The following is a 26379-nucleotide window of genomic DNA, read 5'->3' as shown; positions in this document are numbered from 1 at the left end:
TCATTGTCATGAGAACAACGAAATTAAGAATGGTCCCCGATCATTGCATCATCCCTAGCAATATCAAAATATAAATAAAACAATAAAATTCAATAAATAAAATAGATAGAATACTTAAAATACTAATAAGATATAACAGTAAAACATTCACATACATTCCCACACACATGCTTCAGACCGTGCATAGATTAACACAAGAGTGGCGTGATGGACATTTTTTTGTAGTATTCAGATGTGTTATTGCAGTTGGATAACAGCTGTGTTTGAGTCTATTAGTCCTTGCTCTGATTGCCCTGTACCGTCTGCCTGAGGGCAACAGTTCGAACAGGGAGTGGCCAGGATGTGAGGTGTCTTTTATGATGTTTTGGGCCTTTTTAAAACAGTGGGCGTTGTGTAGAACTTCCAGTGTGGGGAGAGGGCAGCCAGTGATCTTTTGGGCGGTGTTAATGATCCCTTGGAGTGCTTTCCTCTGAGCCCCTGTGCTGCTAGTGTACCAGATGCATATGCAGTAAGTTAGAACACTCTCAATGGTGGCTCTGTAGAAGGACACCAGCAGTCTCTGTGTGATGTTATTCCTCCTGAGAATTCTCAGGAAGTACAGTCTCTGTTGGGCCTTTTTCAGCAGCTCGGAGGTGTTCACACTCCAGGAAAGGTTCTCCTCTATATTGACTCCCAGGAAGCGGAAGCTTGCCACCCTTTCTACACAGTCCCCATTTATGAATAGTGGTTGGATCTCTGCCTTTTTCCTTCTGAAGTCTATTATGAGTTCTTTGGTTTTTGAAGTGTTGAGGAGGAGGTTATTGGCCTTACACCATGACGTCAGCTGCTCCACCTCGTCTCTGTACGTAGACTCGTCTCCCTTGGAAATGAGCCCCACCACTGTGGTGTCATCTGCAAATTTCACAAAGATGTTGCTGTGGTGGCGAGGAGTGCAGTCGTGTGTGTAGAGAGAGTAGAGCAGTGGACTGAGCACACAGCCCTGGGGTGAGCCAGTGCTGAGACTCAGGGCTGAGGATGTGTGATGGCCAACTCTGACTCTCTGTCTACGGCCCGAGAGGAACCTATTGATCCACATGCAGGTGCTGTATGGAAGCCCCAGGTCTTGTAGCTTGGCCACCACTTTGTGTGGAAGGATGGTGTTAAAAGCTGAGCAGTAATCCACGAAGAGCATCCGCACATAGCTACCATGCTCTTCCAGGTGAGTTAATGCCGCATGGAGTGCTGTGGCTACAGCGTCTTCCGTGGATCGGTTTGCTCTGTAGGCAAACTGGTGTGGATCCAGGCTGCGGGGCAGGGCTGCTGTGATGTGTCTGCGGACCAGCTTCTCAAAGCATTTCATTACCACTGGGGTGAGTGCCACCGGTCTGTAGTCATTCAGGCCGGTGATGTGGGGCTTCTTAGGCAAGGGGACTATGGTGGAGGACTTCAGGCAGAGTGGGACAGTCGCCTGTGCGAGGGATTTGTTGAAAATCCTGGTGAAGATCCCAGCCAGCTGTCCTGCACAATCCCTCAATATTCAACCTGGCACACCATCAGGACCCGCCGCCTTCCTCAGGTTAACAGCCTGCAGCATGCGCCTCACCTCGTGCTCTTCCAGGGTGAGGGTGGTGCTGCTATGGGTGGCGTGTTGCTGCTGTGGCTCCAATACCTCCGGTACCCTGGTCTCAAAGTGGGCAAAGAAGATATTCAGCTCCTCTGCCAGCTCCAGGTCACCGTCCGCAGCTCCGAGATTGATCTTATAGTTGGTTAGGTGCTGGATGCCTTGCCACACCTGCCGGCTGGTATTACTCTTCAAATGGTCCTCGATCCTCCTCCTATAGTCCCCCTTTGCCTCTCTGATGCCTCTCTTCAGGTTGGATCGGGCTGTGGTGTAGTAATCCCTGTTGCCAGACCTGAACGCAATGTTCCTCTCCTTCAGCAGCTGCCTGACCTCCCGGGTCATCCAGGGCTTTTGGTTGGGATAAGCCCGGATCCGTTTGACTGCTGTAACAGTGTCTATGCAGTGTTTTATATAGCAGAGGACACCGTCTGTGAACATTTCCAAGTCCTGATGTTCAAAGATATCCCAGTTAGTCCTGTCAAAACAGTCCTGCAGCTGCTGAGAGGCACCCTCTGGCCATATGGTAATATTCTTTGTGATGGTAAGAGCAGTTTTCTTGAGGGGGGCATATGCAGGGATTAGAAACAGTGACAAGTGGTCAGACTGACCCAGATGTGGCAAAGGTCTGGCCCTGTAGCCCATTTTGATGTTGGAATAAACTTTGTCCAGAATCTTGTCACCCCTAGTGGCACACTTGACGTGCTGGTGGAATTTGGGGATTGCTCTTTTTAAGTCTGCGTGATTGAAGTCCCCTGCTACGATATGTACAGCGTCAGGGTAAGTGCTCTGTTTATTATTGATGTTTGTATGCAGGAGTGCGATCGCAGAGTTAGCATTAGCATCTGGTGGTATGTAAACAGCTGTTATTATGACAACGGTGAACTCCCTAGGTAGGTAGATGGGCCTGCATTTAACAGTCAGATATTCAATGTCCGGTGAACAGTGACGGTCTATTATCACTGTGTTGGTACACCAGCTGTTGTTCACATACATACAGAGCCCCCCTCCTTTGCGCTTACCGGAGTGCACTGTTCGGTCATGTCGCTGTGTGGTATAGCCTGCTAGCTCAATAGCAGAGTCTGGAATGGATTGATGTAGCCAGGATTCAGTGATAAGAAGGATGCATGAGTCTTTGATGAAGTTATTCGCTGCTATTTGCAATCTCAATTCATCCAACTTGTTCGCGAGGGATCTGGCATTTGTGATGAATAGGCTGGGGAGCGGTGGTTTGAGTGGCTGCCTCCGTAGCCTGGCTAGCGCGCCGGCCCTGCAGCCTCGCCGTCTCCTTCTCTCTCGACGCCACCTGCGCCTCCACCCCGAAGGGATAACAATCCATGGGGAGCCCGGACTCCTCGCTATTTCCACCGGTATCTTGTGTAAGCGGACAAATTTGCTAGTCACGCTCTCGCGGTAGCTTACTCCAATCTTGAGGAGATCATGTCGGCTACAGATGTTATTCGCTTGGCTGGTAGAACACAAAAACAAACATAAGGCGTACAAAATTATCCAAACATAGCATCGATCGGTAGAACACTGAGCTGCTGCAACTACGTGCGCCGCCATCTTGAAAGCCTGTTAACCACCTGAATCAAATGAATGGCTTGTTGTCAGGCCTTTGCCAAACTTGATGCCATGCTGAAGAGCTAATTCAGGCATTTGATCCAGCTGTGTTTGAGCATGTCACACATGCTCCTGCTACTCCCCCTCTTTTAGTGGAACTAGATTCAGTGATTCAAATCGTTGGTACTCTCTGGTCTTCATGTGGTTTCACAAGTCTCAACAGACAACATAAACATCCCCAAATAAAGTGGAGCAATAAGCACAGCGTGTTGGCTGGCCAGCGTTCTGGACACTGAGTTGCCCAGAGTGTAATTTATTTTCTCAGCGTTTCTCAAATGTTCTTAAATACAGCTTCATCTTTGAACTAAAAACCAGCTTGAAACCATGGCTCTCACTCGAACCCCGAAACAACCTCCAAAGAAAGGAAGTTAAGGAATCATATACCCCGGTGGCCTAATGGATAAGGCACTGGCCTCCTAAGCCAGGGATTGTGGGTTCGAGTCCCATCTGGGGTGCTGTCCAGCAGAGTGGCGCAGCGGAAGCGTGCTGGGCCCATAACCCAGAGGTCGATGGATAGAAACCATCCTCTGCTATGTGTTTTGGATGGCCCGATTCTCTGAACTGTGTCCAAAAACAGACAACACTCAGGTCCTGTTCCCCCCAAAAATGCAGACAAGTAACCCTGTAGTACAGGCACCGAGTGAGTCAGTCATGTACGATAACTGCCCCCGATCACCAAAGGCGACTTCTTATGTGTACATAGAGCCTAGCACAGGGATTCCAAGTCCAGTCCTGGAGAGGCACTGTTCTTTTTTTCTTTAGCTTTTAGACGCATCCTTGTTCTGACACACCTGAATCAAATGAATGGCTTGTTGTCAGGCCTTTGCCAAACTTGATGCCATGCTGAAGAGCTAATTCAGGCATTTGATCCAGCTGTGTTTGAGCACGTCACACATGCTCCTGCTACTCCCCCTCTTTTAGTGGAACTAGATTCAGTGATTCAAATCGTTGGTACTCTCTGGTCTTCATGTGGTTTCACAAGTCTCAACAGACAACATAAACGCCCCCAAATAAAGTGGAGCAATAAGCACAGCGTGTTGGCTGGCCAGAGTTCTGGACACTGAGTTGCCCAGAGTGTATACAGAGTGTAATTTATTTTCTCAGCGTTTCTCAAATGTTCTTAAATACAGCTTCATCTTTGAACTAAAAACCAGCTTGAAACCATGGCTCTCACTCGAACCCCCGAAACAACCTCCAAAGAAAGGAAGTCAAGCGCTCATCTGCCCCGGTGGCCTAATGGATAAGGCACTGGCCTCCTAAGCCAGGGATTGTGGGTTCGAGTCCCATCTGGGGTGCTGTCCAGCAGAGTGGCGCAGCGGAAGCGTGCTGGGCCCATAACCCAGAGGTCGATGGATCGAAACCATCCTCTGCTATGTGTTTTGGATGGCCCGATTCTCTGAACTGTGTCCAAAAACAGACGACAGTCAGGTCCTGTTCCCCAAAAACGCAGACAAGTTACCCTGTAGTACAGGCACCGAGTGAGTCAGTCATGTACGATAACTGCGCCCGATCACCAAAGGCGACTCCTTATGTCTACATAGAGCCTAGCACAGTGACTCCAAGTCCAGTCCTGGAGAACTACTTTTTTTAATTTAGCTTTTAGATGCATCCTTGTTCTGACACACCTGAATCAAATGAATGGCTTGCTATCAGGCCTTTGCCAAACTTGATTCCATGCTGAAGAGCTAATTCAAGCATTTGATCCAGCTGTGTTTGAGCACGTCACACATGCTCCTGCTACTCCCCCTCTTTTAGTGGAACTAAAAGTAATTAAAATAACACAACTGTAGATAAATAAACATACCTTTATCCTGTCAGCTAGATACTTGTCATGCTTAATGGCAACAATGTAGCGTTTTTCATTTCTCAAATGGTAATGGTGTTATATGTTTGATGGACATGAGCTTTATGAATTTCAAACTAAAGTATTAATTAAATTACTAAAAAAAAAGAAAAAAAAAAGAAACCAATGCTCCTCTTGCATTCTTGTTAATAACTGCAATATATTAATCACTTTCTACTAAACTGGCCCTTTTGATTACTGCACTAACAAACATTTCCAGTCCCCGTACCTTAATACTAAACCTAAAACCAATCAATGACATGAGCCTGATGTTAACAGGTAGATTACCTCAGTTGATGGATCTGATTGGTGCAACATCTACCGAGTCAATAGTGCCTGTTAAAAAACCCCCCCAAAAAAACAACTCTGGTATAAGACCATGACACCTGAAAGAACATATTTACATAACATGCAGTTACGGCGTGACGCAGGTGCTCATGATGCAGGTAGGCAGCAGATTGTGCATTTTGGAATGTTAGTTTATTTAAGCTTATTCACTTAAATAAGGGTAAAAAGCTTGCCTTTTTCCAAAGGGTAGAATCACCTATTTATTTATTTTTGATTAAAGATTTTTTAAAAATTGTCATTTGACAAATAACACAGTTTAACAGGTACTTGGAGGTTCTTATTTCTGCTTGAATGTACTTACATCTGATTATTGTTTATTAACTTCTCATTTAAATATCACAGCATCAAGGTTAACATGGGAATAACATTTTCCAATCCTCAGTGTCAACGTTCAAATAGTCTTCCGTATGATGCAGTTAGTATGTAGGCCTATTTACAAAGAGTAGTTATGTAGCATGTGAAAAGGATGACAACATGTCAGTTTAGTCAGTTAAATTCTCTATATTTACCAGGCAGTGAGCTTTGCATTGAGCTTAAGTAGACTGTGATACAAATGCACTTGTATATTTTTTGCAGCATGTATACAGTAATGGACTGGTATGAGAACACTGGAAATGTAAAAGATGGTGTGAAATTTGTAAAATTTCTCCTGTGTGATTTATTTCAGTGCTGCTGCAGTTTGATCATGAGTCAACATTGCAGTGTTTGCTTTTGCTTTAACACAAAATAGAAGTTGAACTCAATGCACAGATTCCCACTGATTATTCTCTAAATCAGAGACATCTGTTGTGTTGTAATAGAAATTGTTGTGCATTGTGTTTGTGATGAAATGGATAAAATTATGTTAATGCAAGTGCAACTCTGCTTAATTTTCTTTTTTATAAGGGTTGACTTTTCCCCTCAGTTCAATGAGATGTCTTTAAGCAGAGTCATGCTGGGAGGCTTAGGTGAAGGGCCAATCATGTGGTCTCCTGACATGACAGCCTTATAGTGGATTTAAAGTGTCCAGTAGTGTTTGAGCCATCTATCTAGCATCTCATTTTTCAATCCATAAATGTCTTAGATTGCACTTGAGAGGTACCAACAATAGGACTAACAATAGGACTACAAATTAATTCTGTGGTTGTTGGTTTTCACTACAATGTTAAGATTGTAGTTAAAAAAGTACAAAATACACCAGGTCAGGGTCCAAGGCTTTTAGTCAAACTCATATAAATAAAACTTTGCTTTTAGGGTCTTACCCTGTAAATAATTTCTGTTAGCTTACTGGGGTCAGACAGGGGCTTTTCATAGGATTAAACAGTGGCTGGCTTTAGGAACTGTAAAGCTAAGTAAAAATTCATGTTGTTTCTCAGCTGAGGACTTAAAAGACTAGCAGAAACAGGGTTGTCATACTTACAAGTGTATTTGAGGTCTTGTGAAGTCTTTGTTCTTGAGCCACTAATACAGTCACAACAGCAACATGAATATGCAACATGAAGCACCAAGGAATTCAACATAAATGTGGCATGTCAACAAACCAAATGCAAAATGCAGCTTAATATAATGTGGTTAATACTTATTAAATACTTGATGAGTTCACTTTATCTGAGAAAATCTATATCCCGAGAAAGAACAACAAGACAAGTTCCAACAAGAATCTCATGACAGTTGGAAAACAGTTGGTATTTCCCCACATTCTGCAATGTATAAGCTGTGTACTGAACAATGCCCAGCAATGTGGCTTAATGTGTGGCCCCAGTGATCTAATGGACAAAGTAAGCCAGGGATTGTGGGTTTGTGGTTATTTGCAGTAGCATTAAAAGTAGAAGTGGTCCATGGATAGTATATATATATATATACATATATATATATATATATATATATATATATTAGGGGTGCAACGATATTCGTATCGATATTGAACCGTTCGATACAGTGCTTTCGGTTCGGTACGCATATGTATCGAACAATACAACATTTGTAATTTATTTTATCAACTTTCCTTCTGACGATGCTGTCTGTGTGGAGCGCTCAGTGAATCTGCGTTCGACTACTCCGCCTAGGCTGCACTGTCGAGCGCAGATCCACTGAGTGCTCCACACAGACAGCATCGTCAGAAGGAAGAGCGCAGGGCAAGCTAGCAAGACACATGGACCTCCCCCACCCTCATTCAGATCTGGCGTTTGGAATTATTTTGGTTTTCATGTGACGTATGACCCTGAAGGTAAGCGAGTCATGGACTAAAGTAAAACAGTATGTTGGATGTGCCATGCAATGCTCAATTACATGGGTGGGAACTAGTGTGTTAGCGCAGTTAGCTCGTTAACGTGTTGGCCGTCTAGCCCCATGCACGGGGCGATCGGCGGTAGCTCGTTAACGGAGATTTGCCGTGTTGTGGTGTTAAGGTCATTTCAACGAGATTAACCTGAAAGCACTAGTGGGAACACAACGAATATGACTGCACATTTACGCCGACATCATCCTAGTGCAAAGACAAAAACAACAAGCATGCTACTAACTTTAGCCGAGTCATTTAGACAGCTGTTAGCACATGATTCTCCTTATGCTGCTGAGAATATAGCCCAGAAGAAGCGGATAGTATAGCTTTTATTTTGGAAAGAGACATTTCTCTGTAATAAACTCTCTTTTCCAAAGATGAGTGATTCCTCAATCAGATACAGGGCTTGCAATATCGCTAGCCTGACATCCTGGGGCTAGCGATTTTTTCAGTCGGGCTACCAAAATCTTTCTCTTCCCTGCCCATCGGGCTATTGTAGGAAGGAAAAATATATGTCAATGCTTTTGCATTCTTTCAGAAATGTAGCTGGGTAATTATGTCATTGGCATCGGTGAGCCACTGTCAATATGTGACATATTGAAATCGCGTTTGAATTTGCGCTTGTTTTTTTGCTTTCACTTTGCAATCGTGCGAACTGTGTATAGAGAGCGACAGCACTGATCTGTGAGTGATGATAATTTGTGCACCAATTCCTCTGACATCGTCTTATTAATCGTTAGCTTACTATGCAAACATGACAAGTGAAATCTCCCGCAGCAAGCTTAAACATGTGAGAGGTTGATCGCGCAGAGAATCGCTGAGCTTATGTGAGTGAGCGTGTAAAAGCATTTCAGTTCTGCTGAGCCAAACAAGACAGGTCAGGGTGAAGAAGTGACAGCCAAAGAAAAGCTTACCACAAAACGGAGAAGTTATGACAAATCAGACTATAAGGCAAAAAGAAAGTGCAGCTTTATGGTTTCATGGACAAAATAATTTCTGTGGCTGCAATATGACGAGCTAAATAACCAGGGCTGCACATAAGTGGTCCGCAGGTGCGCATTCGCTGTCAAAATAAAAAACACGCACAAGGGTTAGGGTTAAATTTAAAAACTGTACTTTTGAGTTAAAATATATATTTATAATTTTAATAAATGACAAATTAAAAATGCATGAACATTTTTTTGTATCGAAAAAATATCGAACCGTGACACCAAAGTATCGAACCGAACCGAACCGTGACTTTTGTGTATCGTTGCACCCCCTAATATATATATATATATATATATATATATATATATATATATATATAACTGATATGTGCAAAGCACTTTTTAGGGGCTTTTAAATGTGTGGTGACGCTTATATGTAGAGCTTTGTGTCATCTGAATAATTTAGGTCAGAGTTGCTGTGATGTTCCAGTTCTGATGCTCACAGACGTCAAATAGCAGAAGCCTGATAGAATTACCTTACACTATGGTTTCTGGATCTTATCCTTCTGTCTTACTACATATCTTAATAATAGCATTCTGTAAAGACGGCCTTTATTCTTAAAATATGACCTAAGATATTGTAATTTTAAGATAAATTGTAATAATTATTTTCCCTACATTTCCAAAAATAAAAAAAATGCTGAATTGATATGCTCTTCTGTTGTCCTTCCAGGAGAATGACCATGACATTGAGAAACAAGGCTTTGAAAACCTGGCCTACGAGTATGGGAGCCAAACTGAGCTCTGCCCTCCACCTAAAGCTGCCTCAAGAGCATCTTTTAAACTTCAGCGGATCACCTCTGAGCATGAGGTCCACATCATCCAAACCAGAATCTGCAGCCTGAATGGAATAATTGCTGTCACATAGAGCTGGGCGATATGAGATTTTTTCATATCACGATATGTTTTTTTCATTTCAGGCGATAACGATATCTATCACGATATAAGCCAAATAACTATATTTGTAAGATTTAAATGTGCCGTTGCTCACAAGTAAAATGTGAAATAATCAGCAGCTTGTTTTTAAATATTTATTTCCCATAATAAGTTCAACAGGGTAGATGTACTTAAGGAACATGAGACTTTTTCAGATAAATAAAGGCAAATATTGCAAACTACACAAAAGGCAGCCGCTAAAGCGTTTAAGTTTCAAAATAGAACAAACGAAACAGACTAAATTGTCAATTCCACTTAGAAACAAAATATTAATTCTAAAAATAAATCTTAGTTTGTTTTACAGAAGAACAGACAAAACTGACTAACTTTTGTCAATATCAAATAAACTGAGAACTAAAAGGAAATTCTCAATCTCTCCTTGTTGTATAGCTTAGCTTTTCAAACAGTTTTAACAGTTACTTTAGTCTGACAAAAGCCGAATGACGAATTAGCGCTTCCAGTCAGAGACTGAGGCTACGTCCACACGTACACGGGTATTTTTGAAAACGGAGATTTTCTGTTTTCGTTTTAAAAAATAATCCCGTCCACACATAAAGGCAGAAATGAAGGAAAATGCTGCTATGAACATGCCAAAGCAGCAGGTGGCGCTAGATTCCTAACCGTGCAGAAATGTTGGCCAATCAGAAGTCTAGAAGCCTCGGTGGGAAAAAGTAAACAAAGCTGCGGCATAGAAGCAGAACCGAGTCGTATGTGTGGACGGACAGTAACTGTGTGTATATGTAAGCATTTAAACACTGCAGAGAGTAGAATTAACAGTATTGTAGAAATTCATTTCACCGAAACAATAACGCGGCGCACAGTGTGACGCATGCACCAGTTTATTGTATTTCCAGACTTGCTTTCAGCACAATTTACAGTGCACGCTACTCTGTTTTTTGTCAGACTTGAAATAGCCGAAATACCTTCACACTACGGAACTTCTTTGGCTCTTCCGTTCGACAATCTCTCCGGCATTGGAACCATCATCTGTTTTCTCTTCGGTCACGCTCGGTTGATTTTCCTCCATTATGCGCTGGCTCCATTACCCGCTGGCTGCTTCCCAAACAAACACACGTGCGACTTGGCACTTGTGCTGTACGTAGCAAGTCACGCGACGTGACGCTGCGGCTGTGATTGGTTCGGCTCTGCGCTGAATTTGGATCGGCTGACCTTTTTTTTTTTTTTTTTTTTTTTTTTTTTTTAAGAGGACAAGAGCGGCGAGGTCTATCGCGATAGCTTAATTTCTCTATCGAGTAAAAGTTATATCGCGATACATATCGTTATCGTTCTATCGCCCAGCTCTACTGTCACATGGTCTGTACCCAACAGTTTGGCCAAGGTGGACTATGATGCTTCAGTTATTCCAACCAAAGAGATCGCCCTGGAACTACAGACCTTGGGATACAGCGTGGAGTCTGTGGTGCAGATCAGGGTGGATGGTATGCACTGCCAGTCCTGTGTGCAGTCCATTCAGGGACAGATCGGGGAGCTGCAGGGGGTTTCACATATTCAGGTGTCTCTTCAGGACAAAGCAGCGCTGATTGTTTTTCAGCCTCTTCTAGTCACACATGAAGAGCTGAGAGACAAAATTGAGGACATGGGCTTTGATACTGCTTTGTTATCTGAGGACCCATCAGTAGAAGATTTAAGTTTCTGGCAGAAAAAGGAGGTGGATGCCTCCACCCAGACTGTAACCATTTTGATTGGAGGGATGACTTGCAGCTCTTGTGTGCAGACAATAGAAGAGAGGATCTCTCAGATGACTGGAGTGCGGTTCATAGCGGTGTCCCTGGAGGCGGAAAAGGGAACAATAACCTTTGATCCCTATTTAACAGAGCCAGAGCAGCTCAGGGCAGCTATTGAGGACATGGGCTTTGACGCCTCACTTAAAGGTAGGTAACAAAAATAAATGTTTGCTTAATGAAGCTTTTAAAAAATATATTATTTTAGGATTATTTCAGTTTTCTTTTTCAGTGTGTCAAATCTTAATAAATAGTGAGGGTGACAACTGACTGAACATCCAGGGAACAGTTAGCATTTGTTTTTGCCATCCTGTTTTTCTTTAACATCTTACTTGAGCTCCGCAGCACTTGGTCCAGATCACAACCTAAAGATCCCAAAACTTCTCCAACATAAAGGGACACAAACACTCAGGAACTAGATACCTTACCCATTAGTTCACATGGTAGCAGGTGTTAGCTTGACTCCAGCTGATCAGGCTTGGACAAGAAGTTGTGCATTTTAATTTATTTTGGGTAGAATTTGGCACAGGTTGGTGCATTTTTTCCCTATCCCTATCTTTCCATTTCTGAGTTTGTACATCATTTCCCCAAATCCTCTCATCTGGTCTCAGTGCCTCTCACCAGAGATGCAAGAACAGTAGCACAGCTGGATCATCTGACCAATTTTTAATTTGTTATGGCCCACTGCTGTATTGGCTGATCTCAGGTGTCAGGGCAAGACAGAAACAAGAGGTAAAAAGTAAAAGTCTACATTTTATGCAATATAATAATAATAATAATAATAATAATAATAATAATAATAATAATTATTATTATTATTATTATTATTATTATTATTATTAAAGGCATACACAGACCAATGGGATGAACATGAAAAACAACTCTCATGCCTCAGTGGCACCTCATCTCTTCATCTGGTATTTCTGTCAGGCAAGGAGTGAGTTGGGAACTCAAGTATCTTTGAACTAGTTTTTACACCCGAGGTATAAAAGCACTCATTGTTTGATGTCCTTGGAGGGGTTTGCTTTCATTTAGGAAATGTCTGCCATTAACCGTAAAATCGTGTACATGCTATCTAAAGGGTTTCTTAGAAGAGGTATGTTGTTTAGAGTAAACCAGAAACTCAACGGTTACTCTGGGAACCAGACAACTGTACTCCTCAGTGAAACTCTGATCCTTACCAGGGCTTTAATTGCAGAAACAGCCTGCCAAGATGAGGGATTAATGCAGGCAGATTATGAACAAATTCTTTAATTTCTCTTTATCTTGCTCAGCTCTCAGTGTCAGGTTTTATTGGCCTCTATTGGCCTCTTATTGGGATAGAAGTTATATATCATGTGGTTGTATATCATATGCCAGTGAGCTGTAAAAAAGTCTATCCAAATTTCTCAAACTAAGCAAATGCTTGGTTATTTTCTCTTCTGCATTATCTGTTTAGCAGAAGGTGTGGGAGAAGATTGCGGACTTAAAGTAAAAAAAATAAAATAAATCCAGCTTGCTTTAGAAATGCCATTCATGCTCGTTTCCAATTCTGTGCTTTGAAGCTATATGAGAATTAAACAATCAAAAATCATTCCTGTTTACTTTGTGCGCCTTATATTTCCAGTACAACAGGGAATCATGCCACCTGCAGATGTTCTCTGACGACCGAGTTGTTAGTTCCTACCATGTTATCCAATCCATTAATCCATTTGTTTCACTGTGAAGGCATACAATGTTTTAAAGAGTTCAAGCAAACAAGTAACTTATGTTCCTATTGCTTTAAAGTTTGGAGATGACCCATGGAAAATAAGGCTTTTTCCTAATTTGTGTGAACCTGACCGTTGACCTTGAAGCATTACATACTAAAGTTTTATATCTTTACCCTTGTCTTCTATAAGTTGTGAAAGTTTGACATTTTAAGATATATTCATGCATGCGTGATTTTGCAAAACTTTATGGCGTCACTGTGATGCCTCTCCAGGCCTTTTCACAGGATATATTACTTGATATTATTCCTTGAAGTGTTTTTTCCAAGGTCAACTTTGACCTTAAACAATAAATGTCAATGTTAAATACTTAGCCAACCTAGGTACTCATGTCCCACAGGGCCTAGTATATTGCTGTGAAATCTGAAAAATTATGGGTGATATAAAGATTTTACTAACTTTCACATCTGGTATGACCTTGACTTTGACCGATTTTCTTGAAAATTTAATCACCTTGAGCTGTTATTGGTATCTATTGGTTATTGCTATCTACCATCACACAAAATTCGAAAACTCTGGTTGCCACACTGCTAACAAACAGACAAAAAAAATGAATGAAAGAGATTATATCCTCCCTCCCTTCAGGAAGAGAATAGGATGAGTTTTTAAAATTTCTAGTTGGACTATGGTGATTGAAGATTCTAAGTTGAGCCTCATAAATCTGTAGAGCTACAAACTTATATGGCGCCTCCATATTTTTTTGTCCTTTCAGAACCTATAAAGAGTGTTCAGAGTCATGAAAAGTCCCAGCCTGTAAGCTTTGGACTTTCTGACATGTCGACAAACAGGCCTGTAGTCAGCAATGGGACGGGTTCACAGGTACCATCTGCAAGTTCGCCTGAGATAAAAGCACAGAAATGCTTCATCTGCGTTACGGGGATGACCTGTGCCTCCTGTGTGTCCAACATCGAGAGGAACCTGCTCAAACACAGAGGTGAGCGACTTCCAGGGATGAGGCATTTGAACTGAGATGAAGATTGTTGATAAAGTGTACTGTGTTTGTTAACCAGGAATCTTCTCAGTGTTGGTGTCGCTAATGGCCGGTAAGGCAGAGGTGAAGTATGATTCACATGTCCTGGATGCTACTGCAGTGACTGAGCTCATCAAAGACTTGGGCTTTGGTGCCAAAGTGATTGAGGATAATGCAGTAGCACATGGAAAGCTGGACCTCACTGTAAGTCTGCGGGACACCATATAATGCAGAATTTTGTGCAAATTCCACATCACATGTATTTCACATGCAGATAACAGGCATGACGTGCGCATCATGTGTCCACAACATCGAGTCCAAGCTCAACTTAACCAGAGGGATCCTCATGGCTTCGGTCGCACTGGCAACCAACAAAGCTCAGGTTGAGTTTGACCCAGAGGTGCTCGGACCTCGGGATATTATCAAGCTCATCCAGGTGTTTATCACAGGACTTTTAAAAGCTATCTTAAACCTACAATTTTTTACACATGCAATTTCACACCTTGGAGTTTCTCCTCATTTCAGGGTCTTGGATTTGAGGCCAGGCTGGCTACATGGCAGCGTCCCCAGCAAACCATGTGGAAGTCAACCTGACCGCGTAGCTACTCATGCAGCAAGGTGGTTCCCCTCTCTTCCTAATCTGTCTTGGGTGTGTGAGGGCTCAGAGAAGCACTTCCAGTTCATTAAATGCCTCTCACTTCATACCCCATCATTCAAAGTTGTTAAGAATACATCACACTAAGTGTGCATTTATGTCTCATAGTGATGCACTGTACATACTAGGAGTACACTGCTGCTGCTTAGTGTGGTCTAGACCGCGGTCAGCTCCTCGACTAGATGGATGAGGTCCCGATGATACCGAGATTTTTAATTTCGATCATTTAGAGACAAAAAACCTCCACGAGGCTTGCATATTTCTGGTTCATGCTCCAAGTCACGCACATATAAAATTATAATAAATAAGATGTAATGTTAATGGAACACCTTGAAAACCCATCAAATGTCAATGAGAAAGAAATCATGCTGGAACAAGAAGATGTCACAGCGTTAGACAGAAATGAAAATGATCATCCTACATCCCAAAAATCAAAGTAAAAAATTACTATTAAATTTTACTTGATAACTAAATCAAAACTAATGCACGAGGACAAAAACGATGGTTGACTGCACTGACACTTTTATTAGCAAATAAAAAAACAAAAACAATCATTTTCACTTAGTTATTGAATGTGTATATGATCTGTTTTAATAAGTTATTTATTTTCATATTGTGAAATAGCCTAAAAAACGGACTAAGCATTCTAACTTTGTGCTATTCAGTCAGTCCCATACATGAACATGGACACACACTTGATCTTGTTTTATCTCATGGTTCTTCTGTTTGTTTCTGTTTTTAACGTAGAGATTTGTGATGCTGTGTTTTCTGACCACAGTCCTGTGATGCTTCAAGTTCCTCTTGCCCGTACCTCAGTTAAACCGCGCTGCTGCTCGCCGCTGTCGTATTTTTGACCCCACTGCTGAGCAGTTTTTAACAGTTTTTAACCAGAACTGTAAAATCCCGGAGCTTTTGTGCAGCCAGACTGAGGAACTGAGCTCATGGTTTTATTCCACCTACCAGATTGCTTTGGACACTGTGGCTCCGTTAAGAACCAGGCAGCCTAAAACTAAATCTGACCCCTGGCTGAAGGCTGTCAGACGCAAGTGCTGTTGAGCTGAGCATGAATGGAAACAAGCTATAAGTGTCATTCCAGATGCTAAAGGACTGTTGGCATCAATATCAAAAAACTGTAAAAGATACCAAAAAACAACACTTATCTGACATTATTTCATCAAACTGTCGCAACCTGCATGTTTTATTTAAAACCATTAACTCTGTTCTTAGTGCACCACATACTGACTGCAGCCTGTAAACGTTTTTTTAAACACTTTTTTATTGAGAAGGTCTCCTCCACCAGGGTTCAAATCTCTTGGCAGCCCTACTGAGACCCCCAATGTGTATTTAGATACCTTGACACAGTACGTTAAACCAGCTGTGACAAACCTGGAGGTCAAAGTGAACTCTGACCTGAAGCTTGTCAGCCAGATTAAGGCAGTGGTAAAATCAAGCTTCTTTCAGCTCAGGCAGCTGATAAAATAAAGACATTTATTTCACAGCAGCACTTTGAGACAGTTATCCACGCCTTTGTTAGCACTCGGCTGGATTACTGTAATGCACTTTATATAGGGATCAGTGCTTCATACGTTACTCGTTTACAGTGGCGTGTCCAGCGGAGTGGCCTTGGGGGGCAGAGGCCACCCCCCCAACCAGACTGGCCACCCCAGGTGCCACCCCGAAGCTAAAACAATAAAATTTAATGAAATATCAAATGTACGATTATGGCTTCACAGTGAAGCTCAGATGTCTGAGGGTAAGTGAATGCAGCACCGGCTTCTGCACTATGAGCATCATGTTAGCAAAGGTAGGAGAGCCAAGTACGAAAGACGGCACCACAGAAAACGTTTTTTCAGCGAAAGATTAACAAGTTAACATAGCTGGACTAGCCATCGGACATTTGCACAGTGGGCTGATGACTTATTTATTTTTTTTGTAACGGCATGAACAATGAGAGGTGGTGGATTGGCCAGATGCTGGCCGATGTGTAAAAATAACTCAGTTGTTTGGTGGTGGCTATGGCGGGGCTTCCACAGAGGCAACAGGTGGATGAGGGAAGGGGAGGCAGGAGGAGCAGAGACCCGAGGCGGCCGCCGGTTCGAGTATCAGGTGAACTGAACTTGAGGTAAGAAGTTATGACCTGCAGTCTATCTGGGTCAGATATAAACCAAGTTTAGGTGGAGTTTATTTTCGTTGTGCTGACTTTTTACAGTCAGTTACAATAACTCGTACTGTGTACTAGCTAGCATGACGGAGTTTCTATACAGCTGTTCGGTTGCTATGATGTTACTGATAGTGAACTTTATTTTATTCATAAGGTTAGTTAGTAGAGTTGCCAACGGCTCCTTAAAAAGTGGAATGGTCCCTCATTCAGAGAAAATATTACGGGTCTCGTATTGAGCTGAGAAGAGACACAGTTTGTCCCGTACTTTAGCTAGAATGGGAAAAGACAAAAAGCTGAAGTTATCCTGTCTTTACGCTGCACAGCTGCCTCTTCTCTTATCCCCCCCCCTCCCTCCCTCCCTCGTCTGTTACTACTTTAATCATGAAACTGATCAATGATCAGCTGATCGTCTCTCTTGTTTATTTATCTCCCACTTTGCGCCAGAAACAGGAAACCAGCGGATGTCGCGCTAAACAACAGCAGCACGTTTAATCAGCTGTTGTTAGAATTTATTTAAGATTAATTTCTAGTATCAGCTGATGTTTGCTGGAGCCACAGCTGTAAAAAAGCTGCTGGTCATGATATCGGTTTGGATATGTGGTGAGAGGGAAACATGAAGATGAAACCAGGAGATGTCCTTACTGAATCATCAGAGCTGAACAGTGATGGAGAAACAGGTTTACCTTTTAGGTGACAGGAATGAGTTGAAGGGAAGTTATGAACTGTTTCTGAGAGACAAATAACACCAGCATCCTTTTTCTAAGTAGCTGACAGCTGGTAACTGTGCAGGGGCGGATCTAGCAAAGTGTTGCCAGGGGGCCAGGTAGGGCATTAACAGGGAGAGGGGGTCACAAGGAAATACTTTTCTTTCTTATTCTCATTTCAAATATTTAGCTTTTATTAAATAATTATCTGAATCTTGCGAACAAATTTTTTATCTGACGTAAAATGTATAGAAATCATACATATACCAAAAAGACAGTGTACATCACTGTCACAACAGCGTTTGTTTTCATTCAAAGGCTTTATGGCTTTAATACCTGGTGGGCTGGTCTGTAGTGAAAATGCCCAATTTTTTGTCCCAGTCCAGCCCTGCAGGTTAATACTGGCAGTGTCACCATGCCAGCTGACTGTATTTCATCATCAGCCAGTGTTGTTCTTTATACATCAATATTACCAAAGTTTACCATAAGGCAGCATAGAAAGTATTTACTTGCTTTCAGGTGTTATTCAAATGTTAGTCTTTTCAGTTGTTTCCACACTTTTTTCCTGTTTCAAAATCAAACACCAGTTTGTGAGAAGATTATCTTCTTTTTTAATAGGCATTGGTTTTGCATTGGCTAATTTGCCAATTGTATGTTAAAATGTTCGTATTTTAATATTAAAAAATGTTTTTACCCAAAACATATGTGCACTACATGTCAGTAAAAATACTATGCAAATATTGATGTCCTTGACTGCTGAATAAACACTGACTGATTGTGTCTCTTGTACTTTATCAACGCAGTATCTAAAAACTTTGCACCGTAGTGGTTAAAATCTCATTCTAATAAGAGTTAAAAGCGCATTCGCTTATTAGGTTTATAGGGTTATTGAATTATGGTTAACGGTTGGTAGAATTTTTTTTAAACATTATCTGCCAATTACATCTGGCACCCTTCTCCAAATCTGTGCCCCTACCTGGCCCCCTAACAAAATTTTCTAGACACGCCACTGTTAAGGCCTGACTGGTGGCATTGGTGCCCATTGCTTTACTGTGCTGTTGGGTGTGTATGTGGGCTATCCCTTGTACCTGACATTTGACTGGGCATCACTGTGTTGCTATGGCATGATCCTGGTAGTTGTTGTTAATAAAACAATAACAAATTCAAATTCAAACATTGCTGCATTCTTCTGTCACTGAGGATTCCAAACCTGCACTCAGTCTCCTCATTACTTTGGTACTGAACAGACAAACCTTGGAGCTCCTGCAAACTTTATTCACAAACTGCAACTATTTTACACAAATCTGCGACTGACAACAAGCACAGAGACTTCAAACAATCACTGAAGTAAGGACTGAAAGATTTACTTTTAAACAATAATGATTAAGACCTTTTTCATAAGGTTGTTTTCCCTTGATTGCCAGCTGTTACTGTTTTTATCTTCATATCTTTCATATTTGTCCACCTAAACAATGCTTTAATGATACAGTTTGAGAAGTTTGATATGAATTTATCCAACTGACTTGAAAATGAAACTGACAACTGTCCTGTAATCTTACACAGAGAAACCAAATCCTGCGTCTTTGCCTTGACAGACGCCTAAAATGGCTCGAGCTGTGGTAAGTTACCCTTCACTGTGTCTGTTTCTAAACATTAAATCGGGTGAATTTTTAAAGAAAAATCCAACAACAACAACAATAATATGTAACAGAGCAAAACGTCAGATGACTTGAATGTTCCTCTGCAACACAAGATCCCTTTGGCTCAAAGTCTGCCTCCTCCACAGGCAAAGGAGAAGCTCCCACACTCATCCAGTGGAGACCGTTGTGCTCTGGACAATGAAGTTCCCGCTTTCATGTTCAGACCTATCAGTGCACCTGCATGTGAGCTCCCAAGTCCACCACCTGCTGATGCCAGCTTTCATTCAAAGGACACAAACAAGATCATTCACCCAGATTTGAAAAATGATCGTTCATCCCTGGATGATGAAGTGGCGTTTTTCATGTGTCCTACTGATGTTCCTCTGCCTCCGAGACCTCCACCCACTGCAGAGTTACGTCTCTGCAGAAAGCGCAGACATTCTGCTGTTTTTTCTGTGGAGGATGAAGAGGAACATTTGATGCCTAAACGCATGAGGCTGATGAGTTCTGATGTTCCAGTTTCTTCAGTTCCTCCACCTGCTGATGACAGCTTTCAGTCAAAGGACACAGACAAGATCATGCATCCAGATTTTAAATATGATTGTTCATCCCTGGATGATGATTTGGCCTTTTTAATGTCTCCTCTGCCTCCGACACCTCCACCCATTGCAGAGTTAGGTCTGGGCAGAAAGCGCAGATATTCTGCTGTTTTTTCTGTGGAGGATGAAGAGGAACCTTTGCCTCAGCCTAAACGCATGAGGCTGATGACTTGGGATGTCTCTAAGTCTCCAGCTGCTGAAAAGAAGTATGTTTGCTTTACGTGTCCTGAAGATAAGAGGTCTGAGGTACCTCTCAGCTCCCCCCAAGGCCATCCACCATCACCGGTCAATAATAATGACACTGACCAGTGTACCATTCTGCTGCCTCCTGAAATCCCAGTACCTCCAAGTCCTGCCCCTGTTGGAGTTCTAGAAACTGTTGACTTTCCTTGTGTTGATAATTAAATACGTGTTTGTAATAAATTTTTGAGCAAATACATCTTGAAATGATTCGGTTGCTTATGATGGTTATAATTATCCAAACAGTATTGTTCCTAAGAAGATCTTTACTTTTTCTACTTATTTTCTCCATGAACTATTTTGATGTCTATTTTGAAGATCCACTCATATCGTGACAGTATGCTTATTCTCAGTAGAGTGTATAGCCACATCTGAAGAAAGAATAAATTAAAGTCACTCATTAACAACTTACCACATACGCCGGAGCTGAATTCAAGATGTAAGCAGACGTTTCACAGATATCTTGGTTGTCTTTCCATTTCCTACACTAACGCTATCCTGAGAATTGTCTTATACAGCTGATATAAAGGTGAAATTTGATGACTTAATCGAAGCATCATCAGCTTAAATGCAAATGAATCCACTGTACTTGAGGTAACCTAACACTGACCATGAACGCCACAATCACTGTGCGCCAGTCCAACACAGTGCTTTACTGTGAACTCACCACAGTACTGCAAACTAAAGTGTTTATCTTCCAGTCCAATCCAATCCATCTTTACTGAGAAAGCACTTTAAAAAACCCAGGACAAAACCAAAGTGCTGTACAGTAAATGAGTTAAGAACAATAGAATAAACTTAACAGTAAGAAAATAAAACACATAATACATAAAAAATTTAAACAGCCCTATATTTAAAAACAAGATAAAACAGCAAAAATAAACTAAAAAACTCAAACTAAAAACCAACATCTTACAAGGTGTCAAAGGTCAGGGTGAAGAGATGAGTTTTCAGGAGTGATTTAAGAACAGGCAGAGAAGAAGCCTGTCTAATCTCTAAAGGCAGATCGTGTCACAGTTTCAGAGATGCTACAGCAAAAGCACGATGTCCTCTAAGTTTGCGCTCAGTCCTGGGAACATTCAGGAACAGCTGATCAGCTGACCTGAGACAGCGGGTGGGTTTATAAGACTGTGGCAGCTCAGAGAGTTAAGATGCAGCTAGGTCATGGAGAGCTTTAAAGGCAAATAAAAGAATTTTAAAATGAATGCCAAAAGAAATGGGCAGCCAGTGAAGTGAAGCTAAAATAGGGGAGATGTGCTCAAACCTTCGAGTGCCAGTTAAAACACAAGCTGCTGCATTTTGCACCCTCCGTAAACGAGCAGTGGCGTGTCTAGAAATCTTTTGTTGGGGGGGCCAGGTAGGGGCACAGATTTGGAGAAGGGTGGCAGATGTAATTGTCAGATAATGTTAAAAACAATTCTACCAACCGTTAACCATAATTCAATAACCCTGTAAACCTAATAAGCGAATGCACTTTTAACTCTTATTAGAATGAGATTTTAACCACTACGGTGCAAAGTTTTTAGATACTGCGTTGATAAAGTACAAGAGATACAATCAGTCAGTGTTTATTCAGCAGTCAAGGACATCAATATTTGCATAGTATTTTTACTGACATGTAGTGCACATATGTTTTGGGCAAAAACATTTTTGAATATTAAAATACGAACATTTGTAACAAACAATTGGCAAATTAGCCAATGCCAATGCAAAACCAATGCCTATTAAAAAAAGAAGATAATCTTCTCACAAACTGGTGTTTGATTTTGAAACAGGAAAAAAGTGTGGAAACAACTGAAAAGACTAACATTTGAATAACACCTGAAAGCAAGTAAATACTTTCTATGCTGCCTTATGGTAAACTTTGGTAATATTGATGTATAAAGAACAACACTGGCTGATGATGAAATACAGTCAGCTGGCATGGTGACACTGCCAGTATTAACCTGCAGGGCTGGACTGGGACAGAAAATTGGGCATTTTCACTACAGACCAGCTCACCAGGTATTAAAGCCATAAAGCCTTTGAATGAAAACAAACGCTGTTGTGACAGCGATGTACACTGTCTTTTTGGTATATGTATGATCTCTATACATTTTACGTCAGATAAAAACTTTGTTCGCAAGATTCAGATAATTATTTAATAAAAGCTAAATATTTGAAATGAGAATAAGAAAGAAAAGTATTTCTTTGTGCCCCCCTCTCCCTGTTAATGCCCTACCTGGCCCCCTGGCAACACTTTGCTAGATCCGCCCCTGCACAGTTACCAGCTGTCAGCTACTTAGAAAAAGGATGCTGGTGTTATTTGTCTCTCAGAAACAGTTCATAACTTCCCTTCAACTCATTCATGTCACCTAAAAGGTAAACCTGTTTCTCCATCACTGTTCTGCTCTGATGATTCAGTAAGGACATCTCCTGGTTTCATCTTCATGTTTCCCTCTCACCACATATCCAAACCGACATCATGACCAGCAGCTTTACAGCTGTGGCTCCAGCAAACATCAGCTGATACTAGAAATTAATATTCAATAAATTCTAACAACAGCTGATCAAGCTTAAACGTGCTGCTGTTGTTTAGCGCGACATCTGCTGGTTTTCTCTTTCTGGTGCAAAGTGGGCGATAAACAAACAAGAGAGAAAAGCCGATCAGCTGATCATTGATCAGTTTCAACAGGAGAGGGAGGGGGAGAGAATGTGAGAAGAGGCAGCTGTGCAGCGTAAATACAGAATAACTCCAGCTTTGTGTCTTTTCCCATTCTAGCTAAAGTCCGGGACAAACTGCGTCTCTTCTCAGCTCAATACGAAACATGTAATATTTTCTCTGAATGAGGGACCATTCCATTTTTTAAGGAGCCATTGGCAACTCTACTAACTAACCTTATGAATAAAATAAAGTTCACTATCAGTAACATCATAGCAACAGAACAGCTGTATAGAAACTCCGTCAAGCTGGCTAGAACGCAGTACGAGTTATTGCAACTGACTGTAAAAAGTCAGCACAACGAAAATAAACTCCACCTAAACTTGGTTTATATCTGACCCAGATAGACTGCAGGTCATAACTTCTTACCTCAAGTTCAGTTCACCTGACACTCGGACTGGCGGCTGCCTCGGGTCCCTTCTCCTGCCTCCCCTTCCCTCATCCACCTGCTGGCCTCTGTGGAAGCCCCGCCATAGCCACCACCAAACAACTGAGTTATTTTTACACATCGACCTGCATCTGGCCAATCCACCACCTCTCATTGTTCATGCCCTTACAAAAAAAAATAAGTCACCAGGCATATGCCCGGTATGCCCGATGGCCAGTCCAGGTATGTTAACCTGCAACCAAATCTGCAGCTCCATACAGCAATGTTACGACTTAGATTATATCTTATAACTCATAACTCTTATATTAGCTCCCCTCAGTAGCATACTGCCTGAAATATTCGACGGCTGCAATAATAAGTGTTATTTTTTCCTTGGTATTCTAATTTCACCGAAGTTTACTAAACTCAAAAAACTTAATATTACTTACCGAGACATTTATTCTGTCCTCATTTTCTTTCACCGAAAAATTGTTTCCTGCGGTGCCGTCTTTCGTGCTTGGCTCTCCTACCTTTGCTAACGTGATGCACATAGCGCAGAAGCCGATGCTGCATTCACTTACACTCGGATATCTGAACTTCACCGTGAAAACATAATCGGACATTTGATATTTGATTGAATTTTATTGTTTTGCCTTTGGGGGTGGCCAGTCTGGTTGGGGGGGTGGCCTGTGCCCCCCCAGGCCACCCCGCTGGACACGCCACTGGGCCTTAAAAATACCTGAGTTATATAACAGCACACTGACAGTGTCTCATCCAAAAAAAGAAAATGTATAAATACAGTTAATATCATTTTTATTCAAATTTTATTTAATTCTCTTCATATAGTGCCAAACAGATGTCTCAAGTCGTCACTGTTACAACATAGATAAACATGAACATGAAATCCATTATTTAATTCTCTTCCATTCACTCCAGTTCAATTCAATAGCTATATAGATGGATAGACAGATACTGTATTATATACTATATTGATTCCAAATGGAGAATTAATGTGTTATATCACCAGGATAATGAATTCAAGTAGTACAATCTCCAATAAACAGACAACACAGTTAAAGTTCAAAGTGCAATATGTGCAGGATCCAGGCTTTATATTGTAAGATGCAAAACGTTTATATATACATAATATTGTTGAAAAAATAAAGAAAGTTAAAAATCAAAATAAGTTTATTGTCACGGTGGCAGATGTGATTGCAATATGAACCCGGAAGCAGACAAGGGAGAGATGGAACTGAATCTTAACAAAAAGCAAACCATTTATTAGGTTGAAAAAACATGAACACAAAACAAGGCCCAGCAAACAGGGGCGACAACTAAAACTAAAACCTACACTGGGAATAACTCAGTATGACTATGACAACTATGACAGGAAAAACATGAACATGAATCCGAGGAGGTGCATGCGAGAAACTCTGATGAAAAAACATGAACATGAACATGGACCTAAACAGAATCAGGAGATAACCTGAAACCGGGAATAATGTGAACAGAGGAAAACAGACACACCAGCACTGACCAGAGGAAGACAGCAGACTTAAATACACAGAAAATAAAAGGGGAAGTGGAAACACAGCTGACACAAATGAACCTGACACCACAGGGGAAGCAAAATGAAACACACTGAACATGGAAACACAACCCTTTCATAATAAAAGACGAAACAAGGAGAGACATAGACGTGTGATGGGCTGAGTTGAAAAAGCAGGAGGAGTCACAGGAATTATTACAAAAACATAGTTTTCATTTATCTAACCCAAAAAAGCTGTGATGGATGGCCTTCGCCTCACGGTAATGCACCAAAGCTTTTAATCCGCCACCCTCCAGCCCAGAGGACATAGTTGGACTGGCCATCGGGCATACTGGGCATTTGCCCGGTGGGCCGATGGTGATTTTTCGTTTTTATGGGCCAATGGGTTTTTTTTTCATTTTTTCCCCGTAACAGTATAAACACTGAAAGGTGGTGGATTGGCCAGATGCTGGGAGATGTGTAAAAATAATTCAATTGTTTGGTGGTGGCTATTGCGGAGCTTCCACAGATTCAGTAACATTAGCAAGTGGTGGAGGCCAGCAGATGCAACACGCTGGCAGGTGGATGATGGAAAGGCAGGAGGAGCAGAGGCCGGAGGCGGTGAACTGAACTTCAGGTAAGAAGTTATGACCTGCAGTCTATCTGGGTCAGATATAAACCAAGTTTAGGTGGAGTTTATTTTCGTTGTGCTGACTTTTTACAGTCAGTTGCAATAACTCGTACTGCGTGAGCTAGCATGAAGGAGTTTCTATACAGCTGTTCGGTTGCTATGATGTTACTGATAGTGAACTTTATTTTATTCATAAGGTTAGTTAGTAGAGTTGCCAACGGCTCCTTAAAAAATGGAATGGTCCCTCATTCAGAGAAAATATTATGTGTTTTGTATTGAGCTGAGAAGAGACACAGTTTGTCCCGTACTTTAGCTAGAATGGGAAAAGACAAAAAGCTGGAGTTATTCTGTCTTTACGCTGCACAGCTGCCTCTTCTCTTATCCCCCCCCCCCCCTCCCTCTTCGGTTGCTACTTTGATCATGAAACTGATCAATGATCAGCTGATCGGCTTTTCTCTCTTGTTTATTTATCTCCCACTTTGCGCCAGAAACAGGAAACCAGCGGATGTCACGCTAAACAACAGCAGCACGTTTAAGCTTGATCAGCTGTTGTTAGAATTTATTTAATATTAATTTCTAGTATCAGCTGATGTTTGCTGGAGCCACAGCTGTAAAGCTGCTGGTCATGATATCGGTTTGTATCAGAATCAGAATCAGAATACTTTATTGATCCCTGGGGGAAATTATTTTTTGTTACAGTGCTCCATTTTAAACCAACATTAAGACAAGACAGACAATACGCTAACTAAGAATAGTACAATATATACATATATATACACACATACATAAGTCACTTATAAATAAATAGTTGGAAAAGAAACATGTGTAGCTGTAGCAGCAAACAGTGTGTTAAGTGGATGCGTTGTACAGGGAGATGGCCACAGGCAGGAATGATTTCCTGTGTCGTTCAGTGGTGCTTTTCGGTAATCTCAGTCTCTCACTGAACGAGCTCCTGTGACTGACCAACATGTCATGGAGTGGGTGGGAGGTGTTATCCAACATTGTCTTTATCTTGGACAGCATCCGCCTCTCCGACACCACCTTGAGGGAGTCCAGCTCCATCCCCACAACATTGCTGGCCTTACGGATCAGTTTAT

At 41.6% G+C, this 26379-nt stretch overlaps 1 protein-coding gene and 4 non-coding genes across 5 annotated transcripts; all 5 read left to right on the top strand.

Annotated features, from left to right (window-relative positions):
• Positions 1–3602: 3602 nt before the first annotated feature.
• On the top strand, positions 3603–3675 carry trnar-ccu (transfer RNA arginine (anticodon CCU)). Its single transcript has one exon. It is a non-coding gene; the product is annotated as a tRNA-Arg (tRNA).
• A 6-nt stretch (positions 3676–3681) lies between these two features.
• Positions 3682–3753, top strand: trnam-cau (transfer RNA methionine (anticodon CAU)). Its single transcript has one exon. It is a non-coding gene; the product is annotated as a tRNA-Met (tRNA).
• A 689-nt stretch (positions 3754–4442) lies between these two features.
• trnar-ccu (transfer RNA arginine (anticodon CCU)) lies at positions 4443–4515 on the top strand. The gene has a single exon. It is a non-coding gene; the product is annotated as a tRNA-Arg (tRNA).
• Positions 4516–4521: 6 nt separating this feature from the next.
• trnam-cau (transfer RNA methionine (anticodon CAU)) lies at positions 4522–4593 on the top strand. Its single transcript has one exon. It is a non-coding gene; the product is annotated as a tRNA-Met (tRNA).
• Positions 4594–7603: 3010 nt separating this feature from the next.
• Positions 7604–19754, top strand: LOC113015998 (copper-transporting ATPase 2-like). The gene is made up of 10 exons (XM_026158436.1): positions 7604–7617; positions 9334–9524; positions 10908–11488; positions 13799–14020; positions 14097–14260; positions 14331–14492; positions 14582–14674; positions 18824–18923; positions 19140–19195; positions 19363–19754. Exons 1-7 carry the CDS (start codon positions 7606–7608, stop codon positions 14648–14650), a joined length of 1401 nt encoding a protein of 466 aa, XP_026014221.1. The 5' UTR covers positions 7604–7605; the 3' UTR covers positions 14651–14674; positions 18824–18923; positions 19140–19195; positions 19363–19754.
• Positions 19755–26379: the final 6625 nt, after the last annotated feature.

Source organism: Astatotilapia calliptera, chromosome 23, assembly GCF_900246225.1.
Source record: "Astatotilapia calliptera chromosome 23, fAstCal1.2, whole genome shotgun sequence".
NCBI classification, from domain to species: domain Eukaryota; kingdom Metazoa; phylum Chordata; class Actinopteri; order Cichliformes; family Cichlidae; genus Astatotilapia; species Astatotilapia calliptera.
The sequence above is the reverse complement of the archived record's forward strand: the minus strand, read 5'-3'. Positions and strand labels throughout refer to the sequence as shown.